General features: G+C 51.1%; 1 protein-coding gene across 7 annotated transcripts in view; it reads right to left on the bottom strand.

Annotated features, from left to right (window-relative positions):
- PBX3 (PBX homeobox 3) overlaps positions 1–17,500 on the bottom strand; it is a 111,047-nt gene that overhangs the window by 4,767 nt on the left and 88,780 nt on the right. For 6 of the 7 annotated variants that reach the window (XM_082775512.1, XM_082775509.1, XM_082775508.1 and 3 more), the window contains 5 exons: positions 15,004–15,245; positions 9,999–10,189; positions 7,934–8,069; positions 1,223–1,388; positions 1–51 (listed from right to left, as the gene is read on the bottom strand). The exon at positions 1–51 is cut by the window's left edge and continues 62 nt beyond it. In XM_082775512.1, the coding sequence (XP_082631638.1) occupies positions 1–51; positions 1,223–1,388; positions 7,934–8,069; positions 9,999–10,189; positions 15,004–15,245 (786 nt within the window). The remainder of the gene's footprint in view (positions 52–1,222; positions 1,389–7,933; positions 8,070–9,998; positions 10,190–15,003; positions 15,246–17,500) is intronic. The other variant, XM_082775513.1, reaches the window with a different exon arrangement.

Here is a 17,500-nt window from a genome sequence, read left to right as displayed (position 1 = left end):
TGTTCATGAACATGTCCCCAGAATTTGGGAGGTTAAAAGAACCAGAAGAACCTGGAAAGGAAAGAGTTAGGTAGCTGAATAACAGAGAGCTACAAATATATAACCCCAAAGACCTCAGGGCAGGGGAAGGAGAAGAAGAAAGGAAACAAGAAGGAAAGGTAGTGCACAACAGAGAAAAAGCTCCTGACCCCGCAGGAGGGGAGCTGGGGGCCAGCGGGACACCCACGCCACACGGGGACTTGTGCTGCGCAGCCGGAGCGCGCGGGAGGTCAGGGAAACCCAGCAGAACCCGTGGCCAGTCGTCCCCACTGGAAGAGCAGCTTGCAGGAAAACAGGCTTTAATGTGCAGTGCTTTCCTCTCGTGGATCACTTCATCTCGAGATGCTATCACTAAACACTCTGAGAAAAACTCATTTTGAATCTGTGTTTAATGTCTCCTTCAAAAGGAAATGGCTGGTAATTTCTAATTAGTTGATTTATTACCATCAGAAGAGGAACTTTTTTTTTAAAAAAAAAACAAAAAACAAAAAAACAACTTTCCTTTGATTAAAGTTGTGTGTTGTTTTTTTTTTCCCCATGGATTTTTATACCCTTTAAAAGTTGTCTACAACTAAGTTGTGGCAAGGCTGCACTGTAAATAGCGTCGAACACATCTGTGCTCTGTGGAAACCTTTGCCTCTGGAGCCCCCAAAGTGACTTCCTCGTTAGACACTCCCTCTATAATATAATGCTTAGATTTGCAAAATGTCAATAAAGCTCTAGCGAGACAGTTTTTAAATACTGTAAAAGAACATGTGGTACAGCGACTCTGAAATAAAAGTTGTGTCCTTAGATTTCTATATATAATATACACTCCTTTCTAAGCAAGCCAGAGTTTACATTCCAATTAGTGCATGCTAAAATATTCCCCCATTTTGTTCTTATCTTGACAATAAATTTAACAGTTCTACAAAAACAGACTTGGAGCTCTGCCTCACTTTATTTTGTGTTATTTTCTTGGAATGAGAAATGCTTAAAATATCTACAGAAACAAAGAAGCTGCCAGAAGTCTGAGCGAGGCAGACACCGCCGCCGCGAGAACCACGCGGGCGCAGCTCTTCGGCAGCCCGGGGGCGTGCGGACCCGGCACTGCTCCCATGGTCAGGTCTGCTGGGGGGCTGCGGAGTCCTCAGCCCGACCGAACTCACTGCAGGATGCTCTAACGCACGTGCCGGGTACGTACCAGAGTTTGGTGTGGTGGGGGAGTTTGTCTGGTTGTTCTGGACGGCCGCGGCCACGGCGTGCGCTGCAGTCACAGCCGTCTTTGCCGCGTAGAGGTTGGCTTCTTCCTGGAACTTCCCAATGTTCTTCTTGTACCTGATTCTCTTATTTCCAAACCAGTTGGACACCTACGGTGGGGAGAGGTGGGGCAGAGTGAAGGACACAAAGCATTTGACCTGACAAAGCACAATCCCTCCGAAGCGTTGTGTTTGGCACAGCACACACACGCACTCCAACACCCAGCCTGTAACTGCTGGGCACCCCGATTAACAAAGCAGTAATCAAGGACCAGTTAAATATTAGTATGGACACGAGTATGATCTGGCTCTGCTTGTCCATTGGTGAACTGCTTCCCAAGGGGTGAGGACAGGTATCTTGGAGCTTGATGTAGCATTTAGCACAGCATTGTCTCCCCTTATATCAGCCACTTGTCACTGAAATCAGAGCAAGACCCCAGAGCTGCTGAGGGGGACCAAGGTGCCTGCTGGCTGAGCAAGGGAGTGGGCAGTGAGTGCAATTGTTCTTTATTTTTGGGCCAGAACAACCTTGGCAGCCTGCACTTAGTCATGTTTGTTCGGCTGAAAATGAAAGGAATAATATAAATCAATAACGTCTGAAAAACCTCTCTCGTCCCCCTTTGAAGATGTTGTACTGAAGCCAAGGTGGCTCGTGGGGCTCTGGCCATTAACCCATGCAGAGGTCATGGCTGGAGCAGTTCAGAGAAGTTCCTGCAATGGTTTCTCAGCAGCTTTGTTTAACTTCAGCCACTGCAACAAAGGTAAATCAGAGCCAATGTTGCAAAGGTGGCAGCTACTGTCTGGACAGACAAAAAAAAGGATCTGTAACAAAACTGTGGTAGAGGGGAAGGGACTGGTGACAACACAAGCAGTAATTAGCCATGGCCTGCAGGAAGGGACCAAATCACCTAGAAGGGACGGCAAACACGTGGCCCACAGTGACACCCAGCTGGCATCCTGCACCCCCGGAGTGCCCCCCAACCACCACAGCACCCCTTAAAGCTCGGTGGTACATCACAGCACCCAGCAAGGCCCCGATACAGGAGACTGCCTCTGCTGTATTTTAGGCAGCTATAGCTTTTGTTTTAGTGCAATTAACGCAAAGCCTCTAGCTTTTAACTGTAACACAAGAGATGTATCTTATACATTCTGTTCCCTAGATAATACTCCACTGTATTCTATATATTGCACTTAATATTACCTTGTCAGTCAGAGAAGTAATAATGCATTAACGAAACCTAGCAAATAATTATTGTGGACAATCAGATTATGCTTTATTAACAGTTTCATAATTGAGAAATCTCTGTACATCAACTGTATTGTCCACGGATGTGTGCGAGACCCCTCTGTTTATGCACACTGCTGGACCAATCAAACAACAGCCATCACTAATAAAGGTTTATTTAATTCTCACAGTAAAATTTTAATATCACCAGCAGCCTGGGGAAGCCTCAACGAGTGGATTTGCTTGACATCAGATCGTTTCCATTCTGCTAGTCCCAATACTTCTTAATCTTTAATATCAAGGCAATTAAAATTAATGGCCACTCATCCAGAGCCACTGTGGGCAGTGTTTCCTTGACATCAGTTGTTTGATGGGATTACCTAGAGGTTAAACTAACAAGCAAGGTTTAATTGGAAGCAATGAGAGGAGCAGCGATCGTACGTTATGTTTAACCCGCATACCACATCTAAATGAATATCCAGAAATGTTGAACTATTTCTGGGATTAAAGCACGCACTCCGCACACGGGCAGAGCACCGTGGCTGCTGCAGCTCCCAGTGTGACCGCAGCATCCCCGGGTACGGATGTCACCGCTCAGGAACCCTTCACCTCCCCACCAAAGGACCCGCTGCTCCTGCGACGCACAGCGGAGTGTCCACGCTCTGGGCAGCGGGACGGGGCCAGCACACAGCTCGAGCAGAGGGCAGGAGCTGGGCTGGGTCCCTGGACCCCCTGCAGCTGGCACTGCAGCCAGCCCCGGGCACGGCTCGAGCCGGGCCGCCTGCGAGGGCAGCGGTGGGAGCCGAGGCAGCCGCAGCACCCTGCCTGCTCGCCCTGCCTCGTGCTCACCCGAAACATGAAAGATGTCTCCATCGTGAGCTGCTTCACAACACATTTTTCATTAAAACAAACTCTCCACATTAAAAAAAAAAAAAAAAAAGAACATTTCTCCTCTTGATCATTGAAAGCCAATTAATTAATTGGGCTTAATTGTATATTACATTTCAAACAATGCAGTTGCACTTATTTATCATGTTAATTGTAATGTAAAGTAAAAAGACAATAAATTATTACTTAAATTGTCAAGATGCCTAATGCGGGATTTAGGATGGGACAGGCCTGCCTTGCGTCTCTGCAGTGGCTGATTTCATGGGATAAATCAGTCCCCGTTCTGCAAAAAGAACCACCTCACGCGAGAGCATCACTGTTGAAATTTATTAACTAAATACTTATGGATCACAGAAATTTTTCCATTGTTTTCAAGGGTTTGTAGCACTGTGTTCTGCACCTAATCAAATGACACAAAATATAAAAAAAAGCATAGTACAATTATGGTACATGTTCTAAAGCTAACAATTTCACCTCTAGAAACTATTTAAGCTTGCATCTTTTTTTTTTCTTGCTTCCCAATGAAGTCAAGGGTAAGAGCTCATAAATCTGTAGCTCTCCCTGTCAATGTGCTTACAAAAACAAACTCAGAAGAAGCAGGGCCGGGAGGGCTGTTGGAACCCAGCTTTTACATTTATTAAAAATAAATAAATATAAATATATTCTCTTGTCAAGCACATTCTTATTTTGTTTGAAGCAGTGAAAAATTTTATTGCTGTAATCCAGTGACACACTTTCAGCAATGACTGTGCCCTTTCTACAGCCCATATGATAGACTGATAGTTGTTCATGACACCCTGAAAGAGACTCATCTGCAAAAGTATAAAACATCAGCCTCGCAGCCATGGTGGGGAGAGAACAGATGACACAGTTTATCTCCGGTGAACACGTGCTGATCGGGTAGTTCTAAATTACAGCCAACGATGTTCTGTTAAGGACATTTTTTCGCCAGAATTACCTTTTCCCGTACTCTTAAAAATGAAATTGTATGAGGCGTTCATCTTAATAAATAGTTTGTCTTTATGCTTTTCTTGAAAAACCTTCTCTACATATAATTTTAAACACAGATATCAAAACTAAAACCATCTATCTCCCATCTGTAACTAAATGATTCTGGGAGACAATTTTTTGTAGCTCAATAAAGTGCCTTGGCAGCAAGATTTCCAGTCAGCTGCTCAATCTGGGGGGAGGATGACCCAAAATACTCGCTAATTAAGTGTTTGAGGGAGAAAATGTTCTGCCATGAATCTGCCCCTAGCATTTCCAAGGCACTGACAGTACAAGAAAGAAATACCCTGGATCAGTTAGGAGAGGCTACGCGGAAAGCCCAGCTCAGCCAGAAAAAGGACAAAGCCTCTTCATCAAACATGAACCGAAACCTCCAGGAGTCTGGAAAGCCACCCGTTAACTTCCCACCCCCACCCCATTTCCCAGCTCTTCACACCTCCAGGGCCTTTGACGCCAGGGCGGTGGCTAAGGCATGGTGCCAGGCAAGGCAGTGTCTAAGGGACTCCTGGTCCGAGCTGCAATGCATACGCTTAGAGATGTTCATAAAAGCCCTGTGCAAGGTGTAGCTCAGTCACTCGCTTGGATGCCATTGCTTATCCCAGGCGATGCTACTCCTGCCAGTATTTTAAATGACTGCTCAATTTACCCCTGATTTCTGGATTACATCCTCTGACTTTGGCTGCCAAGCACTAGTGCAGCATGCACTGTGCTATTTTACAGTGCACGCTCAGAGCTTTTCTGCTAGACAGCCTCAAAAATATATACATTTTTCAGTACGAAGGAAGACAACTTCAGCCCAGTTCAACCTAGTAAATATCAACTATTCCTGCAGTCCTGCCATATGGCCTTTGGAAATGCCTTTGAAACTCAAAGAATAGGATAGCCATAGTACTCACATTTTCTAGCTGTGACAGCAGATCTATCAGGAACTCAAGCAACCAACCGATCGGAAGCACTCCCTCTCTTGCACACGTGCTCCTCTCCTATTAGAGGATACATCGCCCGGTTTTCTGGCTTCCCCATCATCTGGAGCATTTATACAACTTTTGCCATACTGAGGCTCCCACCACAGCCCCTAATCTGCACCTCCTGCAGATGATGCCAGGGCTCTGTGGTTAACGCTGCCCTTGCTCCTAGGTTGGTAAATGTCACTCTTCAGAGCCCAGGATGGTACAGAGCAGTACAGAAGAGGCAACGCAGCCACTCCCACCACTCACACAGCCTTCCTAATGGATTCAAGAAACAACTAATTCACACTCATTAAATAGTAAAGAGACAAACCTATATTCATGTCACAGGCTGACTGCTGCTGCTACACTTTTGGACCATCTGCCTGCCTTTTATTTCATTCTATAATATATACATTAAATCTTATCAAACAACCAATTAAAAAAATAAATCATATCTATTAGCATTAGGAGAATCTGTAACTGATTGCTTAAGTGTTCCATCCCCTGACCTTCAGCTTCTTCAGCCTTGAATGCTCTAGCTTTTTACCTGCCTACTCTTCAGGATCACTAACTCTTTTTCTGCCAGGCACAGCTATCCATCCCCTGGCTGGACACAAAATACCTCCTCCTCAGCAGGTCTACTGTGCTCTCCACCATGGTGTTTTTCCCTGGTTACACTTTGCCGGTGGAGCTGAAGAGCTTCGGGGTTCTCCAACTTGGTGTCAATTGTGTTGGCCCTCCTAACTCTGCCGCAAGCTGCCTTGGCTCTTGTGGGAGGATTTTTCAAACACCATTTACTGGAGGAATTTCAATAAGTTATCTTGTGCCAAGAAGACAGAAACCAGCAACAAGACACCAGGCTGTGCAGCAGGCTGCCCAGGTATCTACAGCTGTTTGGCTGGCTCCAGGCATCCGCGAGAGCCGCAGTGGTACCTGCGGGCTGGGAGAGATGCCCGGCAGCCGCTGCAGCTGCCCCTGTATCTGCTGGGCTGCGGTCACTCGCAGGATCTGGCAGTGACAAAGGAGCAACCTGAGAGAGAGTGAGCTCGGCGCTGTGTCCCCGGAGGAGACCCCGCTGTGCCGCACCAAGCGGGGCAGCTCAGACACTGTGCCCTGCCCGCACAGCAGGCTCACTGGAGCAACATTTGCTTCCTTCTCACTGTGAGCATTATGCAAGAAAACCAAGAGTCCTGCTTCTCACCACAGCCACTGGTAAGTGGACTGGGAAAAACTGCCCCAGCCTCCTCCTCTTACCTGCACCTGGCACACGCGCTTCCCACCCATCAGGAGCGCGGGACGTGCTGCGAGCTGTGGAGCAAGCAAGGCACACACACGACTCCACCAGCTTTTTTCATGGCATAGGATGGCTTTGTACTTCTGATGGCACTTCCAAAGTTTTAATTAAGATCAGATTTTGGGGATCTGGGTGGCCTTTCTCATTTGGAAGTCTTCAATAGAAGTGCCTGAATTTTTCATGGATTCAATGGAGACCTATAAAGTAAATCTCAACTCAGGTCTTAATTATAAAGCTAAAGGTTGCATTGCTAATAATGCCAATACTGAAGCCTGCAATCATTAATAGTTAACATACTCGCCGCAGGCATTGTTCCTCTAAAGGACCTGAAATATTGATAAGCAGAGCAGGGAGGAGATGGCATGCCAGCCCCGCAACAGGACAGCTGGAGAACAGGACACTGCTGGTGAACTTCTCTGCCACCCAAATGCAAACTTTCCCTCACAGGGCAAATGTATGAGCCAGATCTGCTGTGGGATTATTTTGGCTTCCTGTCAAACACACAGGCCACAAGAAATGAATGATGTTATTTTGCTTTTTAAGCTGGTGAAGGAAACAGTGAAAGAACACTTGATGTAGCTGTCATCAGCCTGAACACCACCGTGAGAAACCACTCTAGAGCTGTACGTGTATTTTGGTCTACACACAAACAACTGCAGACAACGAAAGTGTGCCCTTCTCATCAAGGGGATACTATTTTTCTTGCATTAACTTTACAGTAACATCTGTTATATATGATAAAATGAAGTCAGCCTCCATCGTTCATTTTTGCTACAAAGAAACCACTCACATCACTTCAGTAATATCGAGAGGCTGCATTCCTGCCTGGCTTGGAGAAATGACTTCAACCAATCAAAGAAATTCGGATCTATAGAGATAGATTATATGTTTGTCAATAAACTGGCTTTCCCCAAAATAATGTTAAGTTGTAATGAATCTGTAACAGATGATAAGTCTCAACTAGGCATAGCTCTGACTGTACAGAGAAGTCTGACATAGACTAGGATGCTAACATTACCTCTTCTTATTCCTACTTTCCTCACTGCACACACACTCACTTACCCCAGACCAGCCCCAGCTGCCCGCAGTCACGCTGCGTTCCCCGCACAGCTCAGCCATGCCCCATTCCCTGCTGAAATTCACATCCACTCCTGGTCAATAATGTAAATTCAAAGGGACCAGGAAGGCGCTTGGGGCAGGGACCTTCCGTACCTCACAGGTCCCCGTCAAAGCCCACCCTTTGCCAGGGTAGAGGTGGAGGAAGGAGGCTGCGCTCCCACCTGCTGCCTACCTGCGATACTGTGATGCTGCATTTCTTTGCCAGCTCTTCTTTGGCTTCTTCACTGGGGTAAGGGTTACTGAGGTGGGAGTAAAAATACTCATTCAAGATTTCTGTGGCTTGTTTACTGAAGTTGCGCCTTTTCCGCCTGAAAAGAGACAAGAAAACCACAGCTGTTCCAGACATGCAGAGCTCCAGCTGGGCCGCGGGGTGGGAGCAGCCCCCGTTGCCCACCCACAGCACACAGCCCCCTCAGCAGCTGCCCGGCCCTGTGGGCTCCATGCCAAGGAGCTGCAGCACCCGTCTGTGGGGTCAGGCCCTGGCAGGGTCTGGGCGTTGCCTCCAACCTCCCCCAGCCTCCACAGGGGCCTTCACCCCGACAGTGCGCTGATGCCACCCGCCTGCAGCAGGCTGGAGCCAGCAGCAGGACTCAGGGTAGAGATGAGCTGAGGAAGGGCATGGAGCCACCAGTGCCATCACCCTCAGCACTGCTGAACCTCCCTTTGCCGATAACAGTGTGACCAAGCTCTTCCCCTTTGCTGGCAGGTCAGCCAGGGCTTCTTCAAACAGCTGTTGGGGTGAGCACAGCCGCACCCCCTTCATGCCACATCTTTATCTAGCACTCATTGAGCTAATTGGCTTCCCATGGCCTCAGCAAGGCCAGGCCCAGCCATGCTCACTCCATGGCCACACACAGGACACGGCACCAAGGGCCGCCAAGGCACGGCCTGCCCACCCCAAGGCCGCCTCAGCGCCACGGGCATGCCTCGCGCCACCTCCCCTCCACACGGGCTACAGCGGCAGCACCTGCACGGCCACAGCTGCCTTCCCCCCAGCTGACATCGGCTGCCTGCCTCCCTGAGAGCATCCTCACGAAGGCACTGGTTAAACATTTCCTTCAGAGCTCCCTTCCCCTCCGGGCTGGTTGCAATCAAACTGCCGGTGCCTCGGGCCAGCAGGCAGCCGAGCGGCAATCCCCAGCGCTCTCTTCCAGGAGTATCACGATGCTGCTAACGACGCTGTATCCTGGAGCAGGCAGACTCTCCCTAGAGCTGCGTTTATCTCATTACTGTGCTTCCGCTCATTTTGCCTTATTTACCTTCCTCCTTTTTAAAGAAATCACTTTAAAATGTGCATCTGCAAGCTTTACCTTTTGCAGTTACTGGAGCTCTCCATAGACATTTCCTCCAACTGTTTGTAATTACCCTAATTTGCCACACCTGCCAGTGACCTCCTTGTTAATAAAATTATTTTGCTCTTGTTTAGCTCCTCACAGCTTTCAGGTGTGAAGCAGGAGCTAGCTGCTACAGGCAGGCTCTGCGTGGTGCCTGAGGCTCCTTCGCCCTCTGCTTGGGCTCTCCCTGTGCTGCCGGGCCCGGCCAGCTGCCAGCACCCTGGGAAAGGGATAGTGCTGGGGGCTGACATCCCACCTTGTCGGGGCTACTCAGCAAATTTGGCTGTGTCTGTAAAGCTCTTTTCAATCCCTGCCTGCCCATCTCCTCACAGCCCAGGAAGAGCAGTGTGCTCCAGCTGCTGCGGACAGCAGTGCTGAGCTCCAGCAGCTTTGCAAGGGATGCATGTGGTGGCTGTTGCTGGTTCAGGAGGTGCTGCCTCCTCCCTTACCCTAGCCGAGCGACAGCTTGTTGGGAGAAGGGCCAGCAAATCTGGCTTTTGGAAAGCATCGTCGCCTTTCTTACCTCAGGCACAGGCAGCTGCTAACACAGTCAGCCTCAGCCTGTGGCACGTCCCTCCCAGATAACTGGGCTCTTCGTTATGGGGCCAGTTTCAGCCTTATGCTGTGAGATGCTGGTACCTGCAGCCACTTAAATAACTGCTGGGGTGACAAAACAGCCCTCTGCACAAACCCTATGTGACTCCTACTCGAGCAGGGTAAACAAACAAGCACAGGGTAAACAAACCTAATCCTTGCACTAAAATGTGTTCAAAAATGCTGATGTTTATGAAAGCTCTCTGAACAGCAGCCTGTCCTGTGTGCAGGCACAGCTCCCAGGAGCACCAGGCTTCCACTGGGCTGCTCTGTCCCAGCAAGAGCATGGGGTACTCATCTCAGCCTTACCTGGCATCAAGGAACCTTGACCTTAAAATCATGACAGCTTCACAAGTACTTTGTTTGAGCTGCATCTGGATGGAGCTGAATTTTCGATGAATGATGCCCACCATCCTTTCAATCTCCTTGGGAGAAATGGGACGTGTCCGACTCTGTTCTCTGAGAAGGTTCATCACATGTGTGGTAAACTCATTACATGCCTGCAAAGGAAGGAGAAGTTCAGAAATTGCTTTGTGTCATCCCAAAATGCACAAGCTGGCATCTGACCCCATGGTGCCAGCAGTGGTGGGGGATCCCCACGCTGCCCCATCCCTGCACGTGGCCACAGGAACACATCGCACACATCCAGTAGGTGAGCTCCACACACTGGATGCACTTGCAAGAGGTGGGCTGACCCCCAGACAAGCAGCACGTAAGATTTTAACTCCTTGCAGCAGGTTTGGGAAATGAAACCTGTCTGAGGTGCCTTGTGCAGTTCCCCTCCGCAGACAGTGTCACAGCCAGGCCGTGCGGCAGCCTGGCCATACAGTGCTGCCGGGGCAGTGGGGAGGGCAGCATCAGCAGCCATCAATTACCAGGCCCAGACCGTGCAGGCGAAAGGACACAATGATATAAACTTCTGCAGGCTGCATCATCAGCAGGCTTTGCCTGCTCTGAGCCTCTGCATGACCAAGTGGCTGTCACGCTGGCATCCTGGCTTCCCCCCACGCAGGCTGCAAGCTGCCACAAACTATGCTGATTTATGTCTCCTTTATCTCTTTCAAAAACAAAACCCGGGCCTGCTGTCTGCTCGGGAGAGCGGCGGCAGAGCCGCCAGGCTCCCTCCCCGGCACGGTGCTGGAGCACGGCTGGGGCAGGGACCTGCCTGTCCCGGCGGCAGGAGGGGGCTCGGCGCCGTGCCGGTGCAGCGGGCACATGGCATGCAGCGCTCACCAGGAGCGGTGGGCAGGGGCTGAGGGTCCCGGCAGGCACGCACGTTGGTTGCAGCAGCAGCCAGCCCTCCTCACGCACTGCAGAGCTGGAATCGCTTCCTAATAAGGCCAGAGGATTTCGTGCATCTGACAAACGGGCTACGAGCACGATGCTCGGCAGCCTCTAAATCACGCAGGGGAAGCAGTACCAGTGTCTCGTTCAGACCACGTATGTTAAGTTGCTGTTTGACTCCAGCTCCCCTCTTTCTACTAAAGCCAGGGTTGAAAATATCACTACAATTTGTCTTGCAACTACGTTTTCAGTGATTTTCCCGTATTTCAACAGATTATGTGAGGGAAAGAGTTAAAAGTGAAAAGTTTATGCATCTAAAAACTCATAATTTCCTATAACATTTGCTGAACGTCTCACAACTTATTAAGTGAAGCCATCTATGAATGCAAATGCTGATTAGCAATTTGGCAATAGCCCAACATTCACAGAATTCACATAGCTTTTCTTTAAACCAGTAGTTCATACATGATTAATTAGAACATCTCATTTATGTAGTGTGCACTTTAGCTCATTACTCTAAGTAAAATTCGTTAAGTATTTACATTTAGATAATTAAAATCTGGGTACACCCTTAAGAAAGATGCATACACTTCAGGCAAAGTGATTTTTTTTTTCTTTACACTACTGAAAGTAAATTACAGGGTAATTTACATCCCCGCCGCACCGCGTGGAGCAGCGCTCGGCCGAGGCGCGGAGCAGGGTGCCCCACGCGTGCCGCTGCAGGCGGCTGGCACCGGGCACTGCAGGCCCATGGGCTCCTCCCGGCAGCTGCCCACCACAGTCTGAGCTTCAGGGCAAGGAATTTGACCTGCCTAATCCTCGTTTGCCATTTGCACAGTTTTCCTCCCTTCTGTTTTGACATTCCAGGCTCCCAAAAGAGCCGCAGAGCGCCCATCCCTGCTGGCCGCCGGCCTCTCACCACGCGGTGAGACCTGTGCAGACCTGGGGAGTTCATTCCTCAAGTCCTATTAAAATGGTAACTCTTATTGAAAAATAATTTCAGGTACTTCTGTTCCGTGAAAAATATTTCACCACAAATATATCAAAAATTGTATGTTTCAAAGCTAAAGTGAGTTTCTTAATTTCAAGAAGCAAAAATCTTTCCCTGAGTTTCCTTGAAATGCTTGATAATACCTAGTTTGGCTACATCTATTTAAAGGGCCTGCTTTTAATTTATTTTCCTCGGTATCTCCCATCCATGGAGTTACTGCAGCCCAGCAGAGTGGAAGTAAGCTCAGAAGACACCACTGCTTTGTCTTGTTTTCTCTTGTTTATTTATAGCGTCCGAGCTACTTGATCCCTTTTTCAGTACTATTTTTCAGGCCTCTGCTTGGTGCCTGAGACATTATTAATAATGTCAGGTTATAAGTGATGGCCTTGTTAACCTGCTCAGAAACCTTGTAGGAGCGGAGGATGCTTCTGCTAGCCTTAATGCTTAATCAAGACTCCTCAGACAAATGCAAGGAAAAGAGAGGAAATGGCCCAAAACGGTCCCCAGCCGCACAGTGCCACAGCACTCTGAGGGTTGGTGGCGTCTTCCGAAGAGCCACACTTCACCCCAGTTTGGGGTGAATCCAGAAGACATCTGTGAACTCAGAAAGCAGGTTCCCAGCTGCTCCGGGAGGCCTGGGACCCTTACAGTACTTTTGCCTACAGCAAAAAATGTATTTCAGTGTAATTATAGAAGATAGCTTTCAATATGTCATCTCTATTATAGCAGCTGTAAATTATGGAAAGAGCTGCCTGTGTACGACCATCTCTCCTGGCACACGGCGAGGGGAGAGTTGTGTGATGGCGTGACACACTTTCCATTTTCCTTTCCTTTCTTTTTTTTTTTTTTTTCTCCGAGAGCATTCCCCTAACTGGCAACAAATGTCAGGATCAAACTCCGTCTGGAAAGCGTCTTCGGAAAGACACTCCGGCGTCTGCTGCCGGCTGCGGCGGGGCGCGAGGCGCGCGGGCGAGGGCAGGAGCTGCCCCTGCTGGGCAGTGGGGCTGCGCTGGGCGCCCCAGCCACGGCCCTGCCGCCTGCAGGAGGACAGCCCCACGTCGGGAGGCGATGGAGGCAGGGATGCAGAGTCCCGGCTGCCTCTCAGCTGCTGAGACAGGCGCTGTTTGGAGACAAGCTGGTAGGAGACAGTTTGCTGCAAGGCTGGGGAAATTATCATATTTCTGTAGAGCAGACATTGCTGGGTGTCAGGATCAACAGGGGGAAGCGTACATGTTTCAGAACAACTCCACCTCGCTCTCTGTCTCCTTGCAGCATCTGAGCATCCTCCAAAGTTTCCTGTGGTGTGGACGGATGGCTGTGACATTTCAGCTGAAACCTTTGTAAATGGAGCTACAGGGCTAAAAATGCTTGCGGTTCCCCCACATCATTAAACTTGTTAGAGTCAGAGGACGCTTGCCAGCAAACGGCTGTAAGCACCGACCTGCATTTGCTTTGGCCCCAGTTCTATCTCCAGCTTGTGTCCCTGTGCTTTGAAAAGCCATGCTCCTGCTGGACAGTGCCCATTAATCTGGTGGCCACCCCCGGGTAGGCACTGCAGGCAGCACGCTGGGGCACCACCACGCCAGGAGAGCTCAAAGGTCCTCACAGGACGTTTGGTGTCCTTGCAGGAGGAGTGGAGGTCACTCGGAGGAGAAAACATTTGCACAAAGGCCCTGCACCCCTCGAACAGCAGGGAGAAGGAGGCAGCTACAGAGCAGGCAGAGCCACCAGAGCCAAGGAGCGCGCTGCCCGAGCCTCGTCCCGCTGGTGCCCAGGGCAGGAGGTCAGGAGGACCCCTCCCCACACCCCCCCCACAGCTGCTGCAGCACTGCTGCCTCTCAGAGACCAGGCCTTTGTTCCCAACAGCATAAAAACACAGAGCCAGGCAGACAGGGACCTTTCAGAGGGTATTCACCAGAAAAAAACAGGAAACTGAAAATAAAGGGCCCCACTGGCAAGGCAGCCCAGCCCTGCAGGACACAGCCGAGGGGAAGCGTGCCGCGGCACCGCGGGGAGGGAGCGCGGGCGGCACGGTGCACGGTGCTCTGCCCTCGTGGCTTCGAGTGGTTTCATCACTGCCTCCACATCTCTTTTGTGGTTTTGGTCTGTTCACACCGATGCTTTGCCATGATGGGCTGGGGGCAAGTGCAGGCCTTCCCCGCGCTCAGCTTGGGAAACCACCAGCTGATGAGGTTTTGCTGAGCTGATTAGGCTCAGGGCTTGCGAGCTTTATTAGGACACCTCTGGGAGAGGAAAACAAAGACACTGCTTGAGGCTTGCAAGGGCCGGGGGTCTCACACGGTTCTTCCCTCCCCCTGTGCTCCCATGTGGATGTTCACTGAGAGGAGGCGAGCGGAGGGTCTCCCCGCCCCTGGGGGTGCCTGGCCGTGCCCACAGCAGCAGCACCACTGGGCCGAGCAGCAGGCAGCACGCCTCACGGCACCCCTGAGCCCCCCGAGCAGCACACGTGGCGGGTCGCTGAGACCCAGCCTGGAGCTTCTTATCACGGCACTCTGCAGAGTGCTCCTGACGCAGGCAGAGGCACTGAGGGCTGGCACCAGCCCAGGAGGGTGTCTCCAGGACCTCCCTGTGCCCTTCCCAGCGGGGCAGCTCCCAAAGCCCAGCCCGAGTGCAGCCCCCCCAGCCCAGCCCCACGCCTCTGCCTCCTCGTGCCTGCTCGCCACAGGTGCCCACGTGGCCCCAGCCCACGAGCGTTCGCAGCGTGTCCCGAGCGGGCTCCTGAGTGGCACCGAGTACCGGGAGCTCTCCAGCTCTGTCCCACCCAGGGCTGGCTCCAAAAGCAGGAGCACCAGCTCAGGTGTTGCTTTTGTGTGGTTACAGACAACAGAAGACACTCAGGCATGCGAGACATGAGCCCTGCGCCCAGCAAACTCCAGCGTGTGGCCCCAGGGACCCGGTGGGTGCCCAGCCCCTGCAGGGCCGCGGGGCGCGCTGACGGAGCCCGGGCGGCGGGTGCTGGCAGTAAGAAGTGCGAGAGCAGCAGCAGGTACACGTACAACTGAGAGGCTGATGTCTGACCTGTTCATATTTCTCCAGCTCTGTGTGATAGATTTGTCTGATCTGGGTCAATTTGGCTCTGTAATCTGAGTGTTCAATAGAGTTATCTGAAGACCCTCCAGAGGCTGCTGCGGCTGCAGCTGCTGCTGCCGATCCCCCACCTTTCTCCGGACCTGAGACTCCTTCTGCCAGAAGCATATTGTCTAGTCTCATTAGCTGGGGATCGGGAGGGTCTTCCTCCTGGGCTCCTCGGATGCTCAAACCTTGGGCAGAAAAGAGAGAACAAGAGAAAATACAGTCAGTATTTCTTGCATCTGCCAGGCTCTGCCCACTCACACGAGGTGCCATGGCCCTGTGGCCCTGCAGGGTCGGACCTGCCCTGGCCGTCCTCCACCCTGCCGTGCCCTGTGGCACCCAGGCAGCCCTGTCCTCCCAGGAAAGCCCGTGAAACTCGGGCAGACAGACTCTGTGGGCTCCCGGCCATCCCACAGAACCCCATCGCTTCCCATAAAGAGCAAGAATGTCTTCCTCCAGCTTTTAAAGGACCCTGCAGAATTTGTAAACATTTCATTGTACGTATTAAAAGAATATTCACATGAGTACAGATACGTGTGCCTTCCGGTTGTTTTCCAAGACATATCTAAATCTACACGAGGCTGGCATTATCCCTACACATTATATCACTTTGACGCAAGACCACGTGGTAAAAGTAAGTGCATTATTTATTTGGAAATAATTGATTTGCTTCTCATTTCCTTCCAAATGGGTCCAAGCACTACATTATTCTGACTGAGACTTGCACCATTGGATTCTTCCTACAAGGTCCAGGCATCGGCCTTAAGTGCTGGGACGAAACGCTGCCGCTCGCCCCTGAGCTACAGCAGGCTCCAGGCAAAGCTCCCACTGCCACCAGGCGCGTGGATGCAACCACCCCTACGTGTGCCAGGAGCCTCTGGCTCCACACAGGTGCCCTGTGCTGCGATCTCACGTTGGGAAGGGGAAATGGCTGAGACAGAATCCAGGCGATGGCTCAGAAAGGACTGCCATGGGGAGCAAGGCAAGGAGGCAGCAGCAGGCGCAGGACCGGCCCAGGCACTGGGCACACACACCACGGGGCTGGGTCGCCCCTCGCCGTGCAGGAATTCAGTTACTATCGTGGTGCTGGGGTATTCAGTGTGGTTAGCATTGCTGGTGCTCTTGCACTCGTTGTTGGGAACAATATTTTAAATCTAATTTCTGTTTTAAATCCAGAATTTCCGAAGTGATGCTCAGTCAGCAATCTCTCCTGCATCCTATAGATCAAGGCTGACAATTTGTAAGTTTAATCAGGGTACACGGGCACGGTGCCAAGCTGTTATCAACAATGCCGAAAACAAAGTTTAAAAATAATTACAGTCGTATAAAAATCACTAGAGCCGTGGCTTCTTGAAACAACATTTCCATTAAAGATGTAATGCAGCCATGTACATCCCAGCCCAATTAACCTCTTTACATCTGTGTAAGAGCAGGCACGGGCATGCTGGCTGCTGCAGGTCCCGGGGGTCTGCCGCTGCCCCCAGCACGCTCACAGGGCACCTGTGCCCGTCTTTGCTGCTCGCAGCGGTGCAGGCTCTGAGCAGGCAGCACCAGAAGTGGCAGCAGCACCCGCAGCAGCCACACACAGCTGAGCACTGCGCTGCTGGTTGCTGTGCGGGACCAGTGGCTGCTCCCATGCAGACTGCCCCGTGGTGCCCAAAACACTCTGCACAGTGTGCAGTGACTCCTGGCTGGCCAGCCCCCCTGACTCAAGAGAGCGCAGCATTAACTTTGCTCTAAAATACACATTTTAAACCCGTCACCTTCATTTAAAACTATAATTCCATATAATTTCATGGGAATAATAAAAATGTCTCCTCGTCGCTTTAACTTATTTCTGCTGCCCACTCAGAGGTTCACGGGGTTTGCAAATAGAGCACGTTGCCACAGCATGCCCCTGGCTGCACGCACTGGGACGGCCACGGCCACGGCCACGGCCACCCGTGCTGCTCTGTGCCTGCGGAGGGAGGGCGATGCCCGGAGCCGCGGCCCCGTGGTGGCCAGCCCAGGTCGTGAGCCCCCAGCCCCAGCTCCCAGCGGGCAGGGCTGCACCAGCACCGCCCCGGCCCTTGCGCCCCACGTTTCCCTGCTTGCTGCCGTGCTCTTGCACAGCCAAGGCAGAAACCCAAGGCATTCTGGCTCATGGGGGCTGCTATTCCTGCACCGTGTCGGTGAGGCATGCCTCCTGTTTATCTTACTGCTTTTCTGGTCCGGTCATACGGTTAACAGCGTTCTGGTTTTAATCCACTCTAGCTCGCAGCCCCTTCTTGCGGAAGATTTCTACTGTTATTTCTTCTTTTTGCTTCTGGACTGTTTCTCCGCCTGTGCTTCCTGTGCTCTATTCCAGCTGGTTTTCGCCAGCTGCATTTCTGCTATGAAATTTATGCACCCTTCCAGTATCACAGCACCAGTCCCGCTCATCTCCCCCGATGCTGCGAGACGG

This window comes from Aythya marila (genome assembly GCF_965140915.1).
Source record: "Aythya marila genome assembly, chromosome: 19".
NCBI lineage: Eukaryota > Metazoa > Chordata > Aves > Anseriformes > Anatidae > Aythya > Aythya marila.
Note: the sequence above shows the minus strand (reverse complement) of the source record. Positions and strands in the feature narration are given on the sequence as shown.